Source organism: Sapajus apella, unplaced genomic scaffold (assembly GCF_009761245.1).
Source record: "Sapajus apella isolate SASKATOON/1434 unplaced genomic scaffold, GSC_monkey_1.0 scaffold52, whole genome shotgun sequence".
Classification (NCBI taxonomy): domain Eukaryota; kingdom Metazoa; phylum Chordata; class Mammalia; order Primates; family Cebidae; genus Sapajus; species Sapajus apella.
Genome location: NW_022436992.1, coordinates 12,798,018 through 12,812,730, shown reverse-complemented (window position 1 = coordinate 12,812,730; position 14,713 = coordinate 12,798,018). Strand labels below are relative to the sequence as shown.

General features: G+C 46.0%; 1 protein-coding gene across 1 annotated transcript; it reads left to right on the top strand.

The window, feature by feature from the left end:
* The first annotated feature begins 3,032 nt into the window (after positions 1 to 3,032).
* Positions 3,033 to 7,959, top strand: FOXI3 (forkhead box I3). Its single transcript, XM_032243757.1, has 2 exons — positions 3,033 to 3,672; positions 6,831 to 7,959. The coding sequence occupies exons 1-2, from the start codon at positions 3,033 to 3,035 to the stop codon at positions 7,448 to 7,450; spliced, it is 1,260 nt and encodes a 419-aa protein (XP_032099648.1). The 3' UTR covers positions 7,451 to 7,959.
* The last annotated feature ends 6,754 nt before the right edge of the window (positions 7,960 to 14,713 follow it).

The window sequence follows — 14,713 nt, the reverse complement described above, 5'->3', positions numbered from 1 at the left end:
GCTAATGTGCCAATATTTCTAGGAGGCTGGAAATTAATGAGTGTAATACATTTTATATTCCATTACGGTATTTATTAAAAATAATTACATTCCATTATAACTCACTGTTGATGCTCTGCCATTTCAAAGAAGCAACAAGCATGTTACCAAACAGCAGTGGAAAATAAATGAGATATTTTATTTGGGTTGAATAATTTCCCAAAATGTTTTATTTTCCAGTGATGAAAACATGCAACTGTCTACTTTTTTTTTTTTTTTTTTTTTGATGGAGTCTCGCTCTGTCACCCAGACTGAAGTGTAATGACGCGACCTCCACTCACTGCAACCTCTGCCTCCCAGGTTCAAGCATTCTCCTGCCTCAGCCTCAGGAGTAGCTGGAATTACAGATGCCACCACTACGCCCAGCTAATTTTTGCATTTTAGTAGAGATGGGTTTCACCATGTTAGCCAGGCTAGTCTCTTAACTCCTGGCCTCAAGCAATCCACCCACCTGGGCCTCCCAAAATGCTGGGATTACAGGTGGGAGCCTCCGAGCAGGGTCTGCAACTGTCTATTCTTATTTTATACTGGCATTGGTGCCTTAATCAGTTGCCTTGATTATATTGTAAAAGGCAATTTAACAAAACATTGTTACAAAGAACTTGCATTTTAAGCCCAGTTTTTATCTGTTTATTTAAGTTCATCGAATGCTTTTTTTGTTTAAATAAAAAACAGGGACAAAAAACAATGATTTTGATTTTGACACTCAATAATTCAGGCCATGACCAATAAAAATTGTATCTAATTAATACATGACTGAAAATAGATATGAAAATGTAACTTCCAAACCCCTAGAGGGGGTGTCCACCCCACAGATCCCTACAGAGATGTATGCTGTAACAGAGGTGAAGAGTCGCTAGGTGGCTCTGTCATTTTTAAATAAAACTAAGGTATACAGACACACACACACACACACACACACACACACACACACACACACAATAATGTACAGTTAAGAAACAAAATACTCCACACAGGTAGAACCTTTAATCAAAACAAGAAAGAATAATCTGACATCATGGTCTCTCATTCTGAATAATTTGGAACTATTGGGCTAAGAATTTGGCTGTAAAGAAAAACTGCAAAGTATGCATGGGCAAGCAAACTGCTAAAAGATAAGAGAAATTATTATATTCTTAAGGACATAAATTACTAAAGGAAGATGGTTTCAAATTTTTCGTAATTTATTGCCCTCTAGGTTCCCAGCTTTTCTTTTGGAATTTCTCTTTTTAGTTTAAACCTTTACATGTAAGGACAAATATTAAATTTCGGTATTATAACTTATTTTAAAATGTTTTCCAATTTCCTTTCATAGTTGTCATCCTTATTTAAAAAACCAAACAACTTCATTTCAGGCCATTCAGGAAGAAAAAACAAACAACACAGGGCTTCTCTAAATTATGAAAACACTTTAGGTCCTTGAACCAAAATACAATTAAGACAGACACTATTATTCTCTACAGCATTTGCCAGGAGATTGAATAGAAATAGTGCTTTAAAGGGTGGACAATAATTCCATTCTGGTCCCAGAAAAGACGACTCAGTAGTGACATGTTAAGTGTGATTTGCATTTTAGGTATCCAAATTTGCTGATTAAATATCATTGGATTTCATTTTTAAGAGATGAGATACCAGAAGAAAAAAAAATTCCCCCAAAATACGTAACTAATATCACCATAAAAATAAATGCTCTCGAGGAGAAGGGAAGTTTCCGAATGATTAAATATTCTGAACTGCCAGTGGGCAATTGGCAAATAGTTTTTCCTCTCCCTCTCGTTTAAATGAGAACCTCAAACCTGTCACATATTAAGAACACATTTAGGAATACTTTTAATAGTAAAAGAAACAGTTTTCTTATTGTTGTTTCGAGCCAAACGAGAATGATTACGCGGAATGCGAGGTCGCCACAGTATTTTACAGGTTTTATTTGTTTTCCCCGGCAGAGAGAAGCATTTAAAAACTTAGCAAAAGTAAAACAACAACAAAAAAAACTTAGCAAAAGTAGAGGGCAAGTCTTGCCCGTTAGATGAGACTGTTTTTGTAAATGAGAGCTTCTTGCAGTTTAAATTACTTAAAGCTTTGAAACTTTCGTGCTTAAAATGCTAATTCCGAAGTTACTTATTTAAATGTCTTTGAAAACATTCACCCTTATGTTTTTTAAGATAGCAAATCACAACGAAAGCCCAGACAAACCGCACAAAAAACGAACAAATGCTTCCCAAATGTGAGCGAACGTACAGTTTGGTTAGAAAAACTCAAAACCGATTTCTTTTCCTCCGATCACAGAATCCTCGAGGAGAAGGGGATACGCCAAGGTGGGGGGCAGTTAATAAACCCTACTGTATACCCCAAAGCGTTGTAAATTACATCGATTATTTTCGACTGGAAACCGATCGACTGAGACTGGACAGGAGTCCCGCAACTCGATCACAAAAGGTTTGGAGGAAAGAGGTAGAAAAGCCAAAGGCGGACTAGGCAGGTGGCCCGAGCGGCCACCCCAAGTTAACTTTTTAGAAATCATTCGTACTGTTCGGGTCCTCTTCCCTTTGTTTTAATGTTCGTGGCTTTACTTATTACGATTAAGAAACGCCGGATAGGAATGGGGTGCTGCTTTTCGCTCGAAACCTGGAGGCGCCGGCCTTCCCGAGGCTCCCGGGCCCCGGCAGAGGGGCGGCAGGGGCGGGGCGGGCGCGCTAGGGGTTTGGGCGCGCGGGCAGGTGGGGCGTGGCGGGGGCGTGGAGAGCCCAGGCCCGCTGCCACCGCCCCGCTCCGGGTCCGCCCGGGAGGAGCCGCGCCGGGCTCGGTTATAAGAGGCCGGCTCGCGGGCGCTCCGCGAGCACCCGCCAGACCCCGGCCCGGAGTACCGGGCGTCCAGCGCGGGTGGAGGCGGAGCCGCAGGGTTGGCCCCTAAAGGGATGCTCTCGCCCGAGCGGCGAGACCAGCCCCGCTCGCCCCTCGCCGCGGCCGCGCCGCAGCCGCCCACGGCCGCCGACATGGCCCTCTACTGCGGCGACAACTTCGGAGTGTACTCGCAGCCCGGCCTGCCTCCGCCCGCCGCCGCCGCCGCCGCCCCGGGCGCCCCCTCGGCCGCCAGGGCGCCTTACGGGCTGGCAGACTACGCTGCGCCGCCGGCCGCAGCAGCCAACCCCTACCTGTGGCTCAACGGGCCCGGTGTGGGCGGCCCGCCGTCCGCAGCCGCAGCAGCAGCCGCCGCGTACCTGGGCGCTCCCCCGCCGCCACCGCCCCCCGGGGCCGCGGCTGGGCCCTTTCTGCAGCCGCCGCCCGCCGCCGGCACCTTCGGCTGCGCGCAGCGGCCCTTCGCACAGCCCGCACCCGCCGCGCCCGCCTCGCCTGCCGCGCCCGCGGGTGCCGGGGAGCTGGGCTGGCTGTCCATGGCCAGCCGCGAGGACCTGATGAAGATGGTGCGGCCGCCCTATTCGTACTCGGCGCTCATCGCCATGGCCATTCAGAGCGCCCCGGAGCGCAAGCTCACGCTCAGCCACATCTACCAGTTCGTCGCCGACAGTTTCCCCTTCTACCAGCGCAGCAAGGCCGGCTGGCAGAACTCCATCCGCCACAACCTGTCGCTCAACGACTGCTTTAAGAAGGTGCCCCGCGACGAGGACGACCCAGGTGAGGGCGGCCGGGCAGGTGCTGGACGTGAGGGCCGGCGCAGGGGTTGGTGTGCGGCCAGAAAAAGATCTGCCTGGACTCTCGTCCAGGCTGCGGGTGGGAGCAGGTGGAGGAACAACCACCCAACCCAGAGGACAAAGGGAAGTAGCAGGGGATCTTCGGAAGGAAGACTTGGTGAGGAAGGAGCTGACCTTTATATCTACACTTGTAGAGGCTGGCCAATTAGAGAAAAGAAAAAATCCATATCCCCGAACAGGAGGCTACCCCTGGGTGGTGTTCATCAGGCCTTTTGAAGGGAGGGTCTCCTTACAAGTGAGCTCTCAGATCAGGGATGGTTGTCAGTTTCGCAGAAGACAAGGTGGGAGAACGGCGGACCAGCCAGGCTGCCCCTAGGTACACTTCCTCCTCATCGGGTTCCAGAGAGGCTCTCTGTGTCCTGAGCAGAGCAAATACCGTGCCTGCCTCTAGAGATAGTGGCATGGGCGTCATGAGACAGGGATCTGGGATGGGAGAACTTTAGCAGGGAGGTCCTGCAAATTGCAGTTTGGGTACCTTAACTAGTTAGAAATTTAGAATGAATATCCCAGATTTGCTGCCTTTGGGTTTAAGCCCAGTAGCTCCTGGAGTGAGGAAGGCTGTGGAATGAGTGTTCTCTTACCTGCCCTGAGAGGTGGGGGTGGAGAAATGATTAACGAGAAGAGAGAAACAGAATCCTACTTGAGGTTTTCAGAAGGAGCCCAGAACAAGGAAAAGGAAGGGGATTGGAAAAGGGAAGAGAAATGAAACCATTTTAGTTGCACATTACAGAGTTCCAGGATTTTGTGTAAATTATGTGAATATTCTGGAGCTCAGAAAGAGCTCATCCCTGAGGTCACTGTAGAGCAATGCTCTCCAATGGAAATACAGTGCAAACCACAGATGACTGTTAATTTTTAAGTAATCCAAAATATTGTTTCAACATATAACAGGTATAAAAATTACTAATGAGATTCTTTGTTATTTTCATTTCTCTTCCCCTTTTCCCGTCACGACCCCTTCCCTTTCCTCGTTCTGGGCTTCTTCTGAAAACCTCAAGTAGTATTCTCTGTTTCTCTCTTCTCGTTAATCGTTTCTCCACCTCCACCTCTCAGGTGTCGTCAACATCCCGTGTGTATTTTACACTACATCTCGACTTGGACTAGCCGTATTTCAAGTGCCCAATAGTAATGTGTGGCTAGTGGCTACTGTACTGGGGAAGTGTATGCAGTTCTAGAAGATGGATCCTGGATCCTCTTGATTTGACTTCTGTGTCACCCAAGATTATCATGTAAATTGTCATATAAACTCCTCTGGACTTTACGCTAAAAGTTCAAGGGTCTATGGCTAATTTTTTGTCAAAGAAGTTGGTACCAACGTGGCACAATACACATATCCAGATAGGTGGAGAGATTATTGAAATTGTAGTTATATAACTTTTTTTTCTGTAACTATTTGCAGAACATGGTTCAGTGGAGGCAGCTTAGCCCAATGGTTAGTTAAAAATGCTGAGGTGTTTTTTTGAGACAGGGTTTCAGTCTTGTCGCCCAGGCTAGAGTGCAGTGGTGCCATCTCACTGCAGCCTCTGCCTTGCCAGCTCAGCTTTGCTGCCTAGCCTCCCAAGTAGCTGGGACTATGGGTGCCTGACACAGCGCCTGGCTAATTTGTATTTTTTTGTAGAGTTGGGCTTTCCCCATGTTGCCTAGGCTGGTCTTGAACTCCTAAGCTCAAGTGATCCGCCCGTTTCAGCCTCCCAGAGTGCTAGGATTACAGGCATGAGTCACCTTGCCCTGCAAGAATGCTGAATCTTTTAGCCATTCATAGTGGTATGCTCCTGTCCTCCCAGCTACTCTGGGAGGCTGAGGTGGGAGGATCGCTTGAGGCCAGGAGGTCAAGGCTGCAGTGAGCCAAGGTTACACCACTCACTGTACTCCAGCCTGGGTGACAGAGGAGACCCTGTCTCAGAAAATATAAATAAATAAATAAGTAAATAATTTTTTTAAAATGCCGAGCCTGGAGCCAGTCTGCTTACATTCTGACTCTCATGGCTAACTAGGAATATGGCAAGTTACTAACCAGTCTGCACCCCAGTTTTCCTATCTAAAAAGTGGAAGCAGTAATATTGCCTATCTCCATAAAGCTGTGAGGAGTAGCTGAGGTTATCCGTGTAAAGTACTTATCACAGGATAAATGTTTTACAGTACTTTCAAACTTCGGATTTTTTTTGCCAGAAGTGAAAAAAGCTGTTGGGAGGTGAAATCCTCCAAGATGATAGATCTTTTCTACCTCACTTGTGATGAATAGTGAGAGAAAATTTCCAAGAACAAAACTAGCATTACATGCAGAAAAATGAGGTCTTGGTGTTGGAAATTTCTTTGCTCAATGGGTGAAACATTTGCAGGATTTGTAGGAACAGGACCTGCCAAAATGAGGAGGGGCTGTAGATTCCAGGAGCTTCTTCATAGTCAAAATGTATGCCATCCAATGCATGGTTAAAACAATTGCTCAGCAGTAATTTTTTGTCATTTTGAGATTGCCTTTCCCCAGTGGGGCATTTTTCTCAGAGGTGAGGAATTATGCACTTTCAATGAATAATAACTATAAGTACTGTTTTTGCACTGCTTGCTGTGTGCCAGCTACTATGCTGAAATATTTAATCCTCACAGCCAATCTACTAAATGGTACTATCCTTATCTCTATTTTATAAATAAAGAACAGAGGCTCAACTCTTTTTTTTTTTTTATAGACATGAGATCTCACTATGTTGGCCCAGTCTAAACTTTAACTAGCATCAACTTTAAGTAGCATCAGAATTCCATGATTTTGCAATTTCATACAATTTGGATTTAGAATTAGTAAAGGTGTTACCTGATTTAATTATAAGTGTCTCAGAAATGGAATTAGATCTTTAAGTAGTAGACACTACCAGGAGGAGGTAGAGGTGGCCAGAATATCAGTGTTCCAGATTTCTCCCTGAAGCAAAGAGTAATATCTCCCCCAAAAGAGGATCGATTTAAATATTAGAGTGAATTGAGCATCTTTGTCAGCATCTAATGAGAATCTGCACTCCTGCCCCCAGAATTGAAGCTGAGTGTACAGGCATAAAATAGGTCCTTCTAACTTGGTCTTTCTCGTCTTCTCAGGAAAGGGTAATTACTGGACTCTGGATCCGAACTGCGAGAAAATGTTTGACAACGGGAACTTCCGGCGGAAGCGAAAGCGCCGCTCTGAGCCCAGCAATGGCTCCACAGTGGCTGCCGGGACATCAAAGTCGGAAGAAGGGCTCTCCTCAGGACTGGGGTCTGGAGTGGGTGGGAAGCCAGAAGGAGAGAGCCCTTCCAGTCTGCTGAGGCCTTCCCACTCCCCAGAGCCTCCGGAGGACACCAAGAGTACTGCCTCATCTCCTGGAGGACCCATGCTCACCTCCACCCCATGTCTCAACACTTTCTTCAGCAGCCTCAGCTCCTTGAGTGTCAGCAGCAACGTGAGTAACCAGCGGGCTCTCCCTGGCAGCCGCCACCTAGGGATCCAGGGGGCCCAGCTGCCCTCCAGCGGCATGTTCCCCCCAACCTCCATCTCAGAGGCCTCGGCAGACACCTTGCAACTGAGCAGCAGCACCAGCAATAGCACCAGCCAGAGATCCTATTACAGCCCTTTCCCTGCCAGCACCAGCGGGGGCCAAAGCACCCCCTTCAGCAGCCCTTTCCACAACTTTAGCATGGTCAACAGCCTCATCTACCCCCGAGAAGGCTCCGAGGTGTAGAGCAGGCCCTCAGACTTGAGTATGCACACCTGAGACCTGCAGACATGCTGTAAAATGCAGATTCCATTCAGTAGGTCTGGGACAGGACCTGAGTTCTGCATTTCTGTTGAGTTCCTGGGCGATCTCGTGGTCCTTTGACCACACTTGGAGTAACAAGGGTGTAGTAGATAACTCTTTCTACAAACCAGTGAGCTTTTACAGGTTTCTCTGCATGTGGGCCTCTCCAGAGAGAAATCTGTCTCACTCTCTTATGTGATAGGTAGCCTGTGAGCCCCATGAGGGCAGGGACCATGTCTATTTTGTTTATCACTGTATGCCAGGGTTGTAAGCTCAAGTGTGTACAGACAGCTAAAAAAACATAAGCCAATGAAATTACTGGCTGAGAAAACTAAGAGCATTTGGTAACTGAAGCCGTAGGGGGTGGATGGGACAGACTACCAGAAGGCTGCTGGGAACAGCTGGTTCTCTCTCTCTCACATGGCAGCATTCTGATTTCATTATCATTATTTTATTTTATTTTGACAGAGTCTCCCTCTCTTGCCCAAGCTGGAATGCAATGGAGCAATCTCGGCTCACTGTAATCTCCACCTCTCCGGTTCAAGCAATTCTCCTGCCTCAGTGTCCCAAGAGGCTGGGATTACAGGCACCTGCCACCACGCCCAGCTAATGTTTTGCATATTGGCCAGGTTGGTCTTGAACTCCTGACCTCAGGTGATCCACCCGCCTCGCCCTCCCAAAGTACCGGAATTACAGGTGGGAGCCATTGCGCCCAGCCAGCATTATGATTTTTACACTTGATCTTAGCCAAAAGGCGGAGAAGGGATAGCATTATGATTTTTTTTTTTTTACTTCTGATTATTGTGTTAAGCTTTCTAATTTTTTTTTCTTTTTTTTTTTTTGAGGCAGAGCCTTGCTCTGTAGCCCAGGCTGGAATGCAGTGCCATCATCTCCGCTCACTGCAACCCCCACCTCCCGGGTCCCAGTTTAAGAAATTCTCCTGCCTCAGCCTCCCGAGTAGCTGGGATTACAGGCACGCACCACCATGCCCAGCTAATTTTTGTATTTTTAGTAGAGACAAGGTTTCATCACATTGGTCAGGCTGGTCTTGAACTCCTGACCTTGTGATCCACCTGCCTCGGCCTCCCAAAGTGATGGGATTACAGGCGTGAGCCACTGCACCTGGCCAGTATTCTGATTTTTATAGAACGAGATATCTGAATTTTTACAACTTTGTTTCTTTTGCCTCTAAAGTGGTGTTTTTTTTTTTTAATTTTAAATTTTTATTTTTATTATACTGTCCTAGGCAACACCATAAATCTTTGAGCTATACATAGGTAACTCACAGGGTTACCTCTGTCTGATACATAGTATATTTTAGTGGCAACGAAACAAGCAGCCCTGTGTGCCTGGCACTATTACAGGCACTTGGCATGTATTAATTCATTGAATCCTCTCAGTACCTTTTGGGTGGTGGATATTATTACACCCCCAATTTTCCACGTGAGGGAAATGAAAATCCAAGATGTTAGATTACTTTGTCTATTTTGATCATCACTGTATACCAGGATTGCAAGCTCAAATGTGCACAGGTGGCTAAAAAAAAGTTGTGACCACTTTCCAAGGTGAGACTGATAGTAAACTGGAGCCAGGATAAGACCTAGACAGTCTGGTTCTAGAGCTGGTGCTTGTGACTTCTGTGTTCTACTTCCTGCAAAACCAAGAAACCATCCTCCGTAGGTAGGTTTAAGTATATAGAGGGAAGAAATGGAGCTAAATCTCGTTTGACCAAAGATTCTAGTTGAAATAAAAGTCATTTTGTGCATTCCCCCTGGGCAGCACCTCTGTCTGAATCCTGTTGCCACAGTCCAAGGTCTGGGGTGACCATTGTCCTAGTTTGTCATCATTAGCCCAGCATCATCTCCCTTTTAGCTTGTATCCTGAATATTTTCTTTTCTCACAAAGTATTACTAGAATTTTATTAAAAATAGCTTGTGTGTGTGGGTTTGGTTTTGTTTTGGTTTGGTTTTTGAGACGGTCTCCCGCTGTTAACCAGGCTGAAGTGCACGGGTGAGATTTTGGCTCATTGCAGCCTCCACCTTTCCAGACTCAAACAATGGTCCTGCCTCAGCTCCCACAACCCACCTAGTAGCTGGGCTCACAAGGGTGTACTATGCTTAGCTAATTTTTTAATTTTTTTAAATTGTTTTTAACTTTTTAATTTGTAAAATTTTAAATTTGTTATTTTAAAATAATTTTTAAACTTTTAATATTCTTTTTTTTGATGGGGAGGGTCTCAAAAAAAAAAAAAAAAAAAAACAGAGCTCACTGTAGCCTCAGTCTCCTGGGCTCAAGACATCCTCCTACCTCAGCCTCCCAAGTAGTTCTACAGGTGCACGCCACCACACCTAGCTAGTTTTTTTTTGTATTTTTTGTAGAGATGGAGTTTCACATTGTTGCCCAGGCTGGTCTTGAACTCTTGGGCTCAAGCAATCCACCCACTTTGGCCTCCTAAAGCACTGGGATTACAGGTATGAGCTATCACGCCCAGCCAAAAAAAAAAAAAAAAATGCTCTTAAATGGAATTTTAGGCCAGGTGCAGTGGTCTATACCTGTAATTCCAACACTTTAGGAGCCTGAGGTGGGAGGATAGCTTGAGTCTAGGAGTTTGAGACCAGCCTGAGCAACACAGCAAGACTCTGTCTACAAAATATTTTTTAAATAATGAAGAAATGGGATTTTATAGTTTGTAATACAATAAACCATTTGTGGTCAGTTTTTAAAAAGATATTTAATCTTATTTATTTTAGCACTCTCTTTTACTCCTTTTTCTTTTTTTTCATTGACCATTGGTGATGAGTCTCTTTTACTTCTCAAAGATATCATTTGAATAATTTTTATAATCAACCTTCAGGTACCCAGCAGAGTGCCTGGTACACTCTTCCACTAGTTACTGAAGGACAGAATTTATTCAGGATGGGCACAGTGGCTCAAGCCTGTAAGGCCTGGGAGGCCCAGGCTGGCAAGAGCACTTGAGCCCAGGAGTTTGAGACCAGCCTGGGCTCATGGTGAAGCCCCATCTCTATAAAAAATATGAAAATTAGCTAGGTGTGGTGGTGTGCACCTGTAGTCCCAGCTACTTGGGGGTGCTGAGGTGAGAGGATCACTTGAACCTGGGAGGTCAAGGCTACAGTGAGCTGAGACCATGCCACTATACCACAGCCTGGGTAACAAAGTGAGACCCTGTCTCAAGAAAAAAAAAAATTATTCAAAAAGAGTTCATTTGCCACTGCAGGCTCTGAGGAAAAAAAAAAAAGTGTTCATTAAAATGCAGATAATTGTCAAATTTATGCGAACGGTGTTCTACAAGAATGAATTTATCGTCCCATGAATTGCCTTTGTTTTTGGATATGAGCATGACTAGTTTGGGGTTTTAACATTTTTAGAAACAATAACAGAATCGCGTTGTAAAAAAAATTTAATTCCCTGTGTATTTTTTACCCCGAGACTCTCACAGCATTATTTAAAATTTTTTTTTATTTTGAAATATATATGCAGAAAATTATTATTATTTTTTGAGATGGAGTCTTGCTCTGTCACCCAGGCTGTTGTGCAGTGGCACGATCTTGGCTCACGGCATCCTCCGCCGCCCGGGTTCAAGTGATTCCCCTGCCTCAGCCTCCTGAGTATCTGGGACTACAGGCGCGCGCCACCATGCCTGGCTACCTTTTTTTGTATTTTAGTAGAGACAGGGTTTCACCATGTTGGCCAGATGGTCTCGATCTGCTGACCTCGTGATCCACCCACTTGGCCTCCCAAAGTGCTGGCATTACAGGCGTGAGCCACCACGCCCGGCCTGAAAATTATTTTTTTAAACAGCTTATTGAGGTAAAAATGACATCACCATCCCTTTTTTAACATTATGCAGAAAGACAACCAAAGACTACCTACCCCCATAGTATGTGTACAAAAAATGCTTTCTATGAATATTTTTGTATATGAAAATATCATGGACTTATATAAATATTGTTTCTAGCACAACTCTATATTTGTAAATTAATTTATAACGTAAACCGGGGCAGCAAAGAAAAGTTCTCCCGAGAAAGTTCACTGCATGCTGAGAAGAAGAATCACATGAAATAAACTCAAAGTGGGATCACTTCTGGCTTCCTGGGCATTTCTGCTTTCCCGTCTTCAGCTTCTTTGTCCTAAAGGACTAGAGATGTGAGCAGTGTGGCAACAAACCACTGTAGGGACTTTGTGTTGAGCAAATGATTGGTTTTTTTGTTTGTTTGTTTTGAGGCAAAGTCCCATTGTTCAGGCTGGAGTGCAGTGGCGCAATCTTGGCTCACTGCATCACGGCAACCTCCACCTCGTGGATTCAAGTAATTCTTCCTCGGCCTCCTGAGTAGCTGGGATTACAGGCGTGTGCCACCTCGCCTGGCTTTTTTGGGGGGAGGATGGAGTTTCACTCTTGTCGGCCAGGCTGGAGTGCAATGGTGCATCTCGGCTCACGGCATCCTCCGAATCCCAGGTTCAAGCGACTCTCTTGCCACAGCCTCCCGAGTAGCTGAGATTACAGGCGACCTCCACCCAGCTAATTTTTGTATTTTTAATAGAGACGGTGTATCACCATGTTGGCCAAGCTGGTCTCGAACTCCTGACCTCAGCTTATCTGCCCACCTTGGCCTCCCAAAGTGTAGGGATTACAGGCGTGAGCCATGGTGCTTGACCTAATTTTTGTATTTTTAGTAGAGACAGAATTTTGCCATGTTGGCCAGGCTGGTCTCAAGCTCCTGACCTCCAGTGATCCACACTTCAGCCGTCCAAAGTGCTGAGATTACAGGCATGAGCCACCTCACCTGGCCTGTTTATTTCTAATTAATTGATGGTTCTGTTATTTAGATTAAATTGAATTTCAGTGCAGCAAACAATTTATATTACAGAAAGAAACTGCTTTGAGGCCTCATACCTCAAGGAGAGCTCTGCAGCCTGGGGCGTGGTCCTCAGAGGGACTGCATGCATGCAGCCCATCATTTTGAAGGAAATAGCTGGAAACTTGGCTCCATCTAGACCAGGGTTTCTGAATCATCAGTGGTACTGATATTTGGGGCTGGGTAATTCTCCGTTGTAGAGGTTGTTCTGTGTATAATAGGACATTTAGCAGCACATTTATAACTTTAAATAGCCGCCTTCCAGCCTCTAGGACCTGGTGAGCCATTCAGAGTAAGATGGCAAAGGAGAAAGTGAGGAATTAATAAGCAGGTTTCAGATTTCTTTCTTGACACTTTTAGATTCTTCATCCCATTCTTGAACTGACTGGAAAAACAGCAGCCTGGGAGGCCAGAGGCTTCAAAACTGTGTGCCTTTGTACCCTTCCCCCCCGACACCCTCTCCAGCCATGAAGGGCACTCACAAGTCCCCAAGTCCCTCCCAGGACAAACTGGGCCAAGATTTGGCCACAAAGGAACATCTCTAAACTTCAGAGCAAATTCCCAGAACTGCTTCTCTTCCCTCCAGAGACTTTCCAGAACTTGGAAAAATCCTAAATCCTTGGGGTCTAATGGGTTTTTATATTCTTCAGCTGCTCTATAGTTAAACCTTGAGGTTGTTAATGAACCCTCCCCTCCTCCTGTTTTCCTGAGACTGGAGACTTGATGGCTTCAGGGCTAGAGACCTGGTGGTCTTGCCTTTGTCATGGAAAGCTGTCAGCTGGGGTGTGTGCTGGATGCTGGCTCTGCTGAAGAAAAGGAATTTCTTGTGAGATTTTTAAAACAAAAAAGGGCACAGAAGACTAGCTACCTATTGAATTCCTCCCTACTTTTTTATTCATGATGTCTTCACCAAAGCCCTGGGAGGCATGAATAGCAGTCATCATTTTTAAAAAGACAACATTACAATAATAACAGCTCACTTATCAGGTGCCAGGCACTACCCCACAGCACATATTAAATATAAACTAGCTGTACTAACATCTCAACAACTCTATGAAGTATATACTGTTAATATCCATCTCATCAGTAGAACGCTAAGGCCTGGGGATTTTGTGGAACTGGGTCGTGGTCACAGATCTAAATGGTTGCAGCAGGTAAATGGTGCAACAGGGATTCCAAATTGGGCCGTGTGATGTCAGAGTCCTCCTGACCTGAACCTATGATAGTGCCTCTCTCTTTCAAAGTGGAGAAGGCATAGGCACAGAGAGGTTAAGTGACTCGCCCAAAGTCATACAGTTTGTTGGTTGCAGACTTGGGCCTGGAACCCAGGCTCCTGCCCCCACCAGTTCAGTGATGTTTCCTTCCAGGTATTTTCTCTGTATGTTTCCTGAGGTTGGATTTTGAGTCTGAGGTTCCTTTTTGTGAAGACGGGAAGGGAAGTCGCTGTTTTTTGGCATGTCCTCCTCCTCAGGATCAGCTAGCAGCCAGGTCAGTGGGCCAGGTCTCATGCCCTGAGGCTGCCCAGGAAAGCCAGATGATGGGGAGGCTGGTTGGGAGCCTGAGCCTTGCAGGAACTGCATCCACTGACTCAGCAAATCTCCTTGGGGCACGACGCATTGTGCTGGGCTTTGAAGCTACTAAGATGACTAAGACCCATTCTCTGACTTCTTTTTTTTTTTTAAGATGAGGTTTCACCATGTTGGTCAGGCTGGTCTTGAACTCCTGACCTCAGGTGATCCACCCGCCTTGGCCTCCAAAGTGCTTGGATTACAGGCTTGAACCACCACACCCGGCCTCCATTCTCTGACTTAAGTTGCTCACTACCTAGAAAAAGAGACAGATCCTTAGCAAGCATGATGAAGGGCAGTAGCAGATGTCCCCAGGGGAGGGAGGATCCCTGAGGCTGCTCTGAGCTTCTCCACCTAGCTATGAGTCTCTAATGGGGAGACAGAATGTTTTAACCTCCTGGAAGAGTAAAGGACAGCTCCCCAGGCCTGGGCCGAGAGGCTGCAGCTTCTGCTGGGAGGAGACAGACCAGAATGGTTTCGGGTGTACAAAACCATGGTGCTTCTGTAGAAGCGACCGGGTCAAATCAGGCGGAACTTGCTTCAAGACCTCAGGCCTTTGCAAATGCTTAGAGTCAGTTCCCTCAGCCCTTCCAGCCTCCAGGCACATTCTAGTCAAGCTAACCAGTCAGCATCAGTATCAGCGTCTACACTCCGTCCACACTCCTGGCCCTCAGCTTTCAGCGTCAGTCCTGTGTGAAGAGACTGACTTCTTTGCACTTCAGAGGAGGTTCAAGGCTACTAGTGTGTTGGAGTCTCCCCACGCC

Bases quoted from the DNA above. Each gene is read 5' to 3' on its own strand.
- FOXI3 (XM_032243757.1), top strand. From the start codon at position 3,033: ATGGCCCTCTACTGCGGCGACAACTTCGGAGTGTACTCGCAGCCCGGC. The intron at 3,673-6,830 runs GTGAGGGCGGCC...TCGTCTTCTCAG, and splicing joins CCGCGACGAGGACGACCCAG to GAAAGGGTAATTACTGGACT.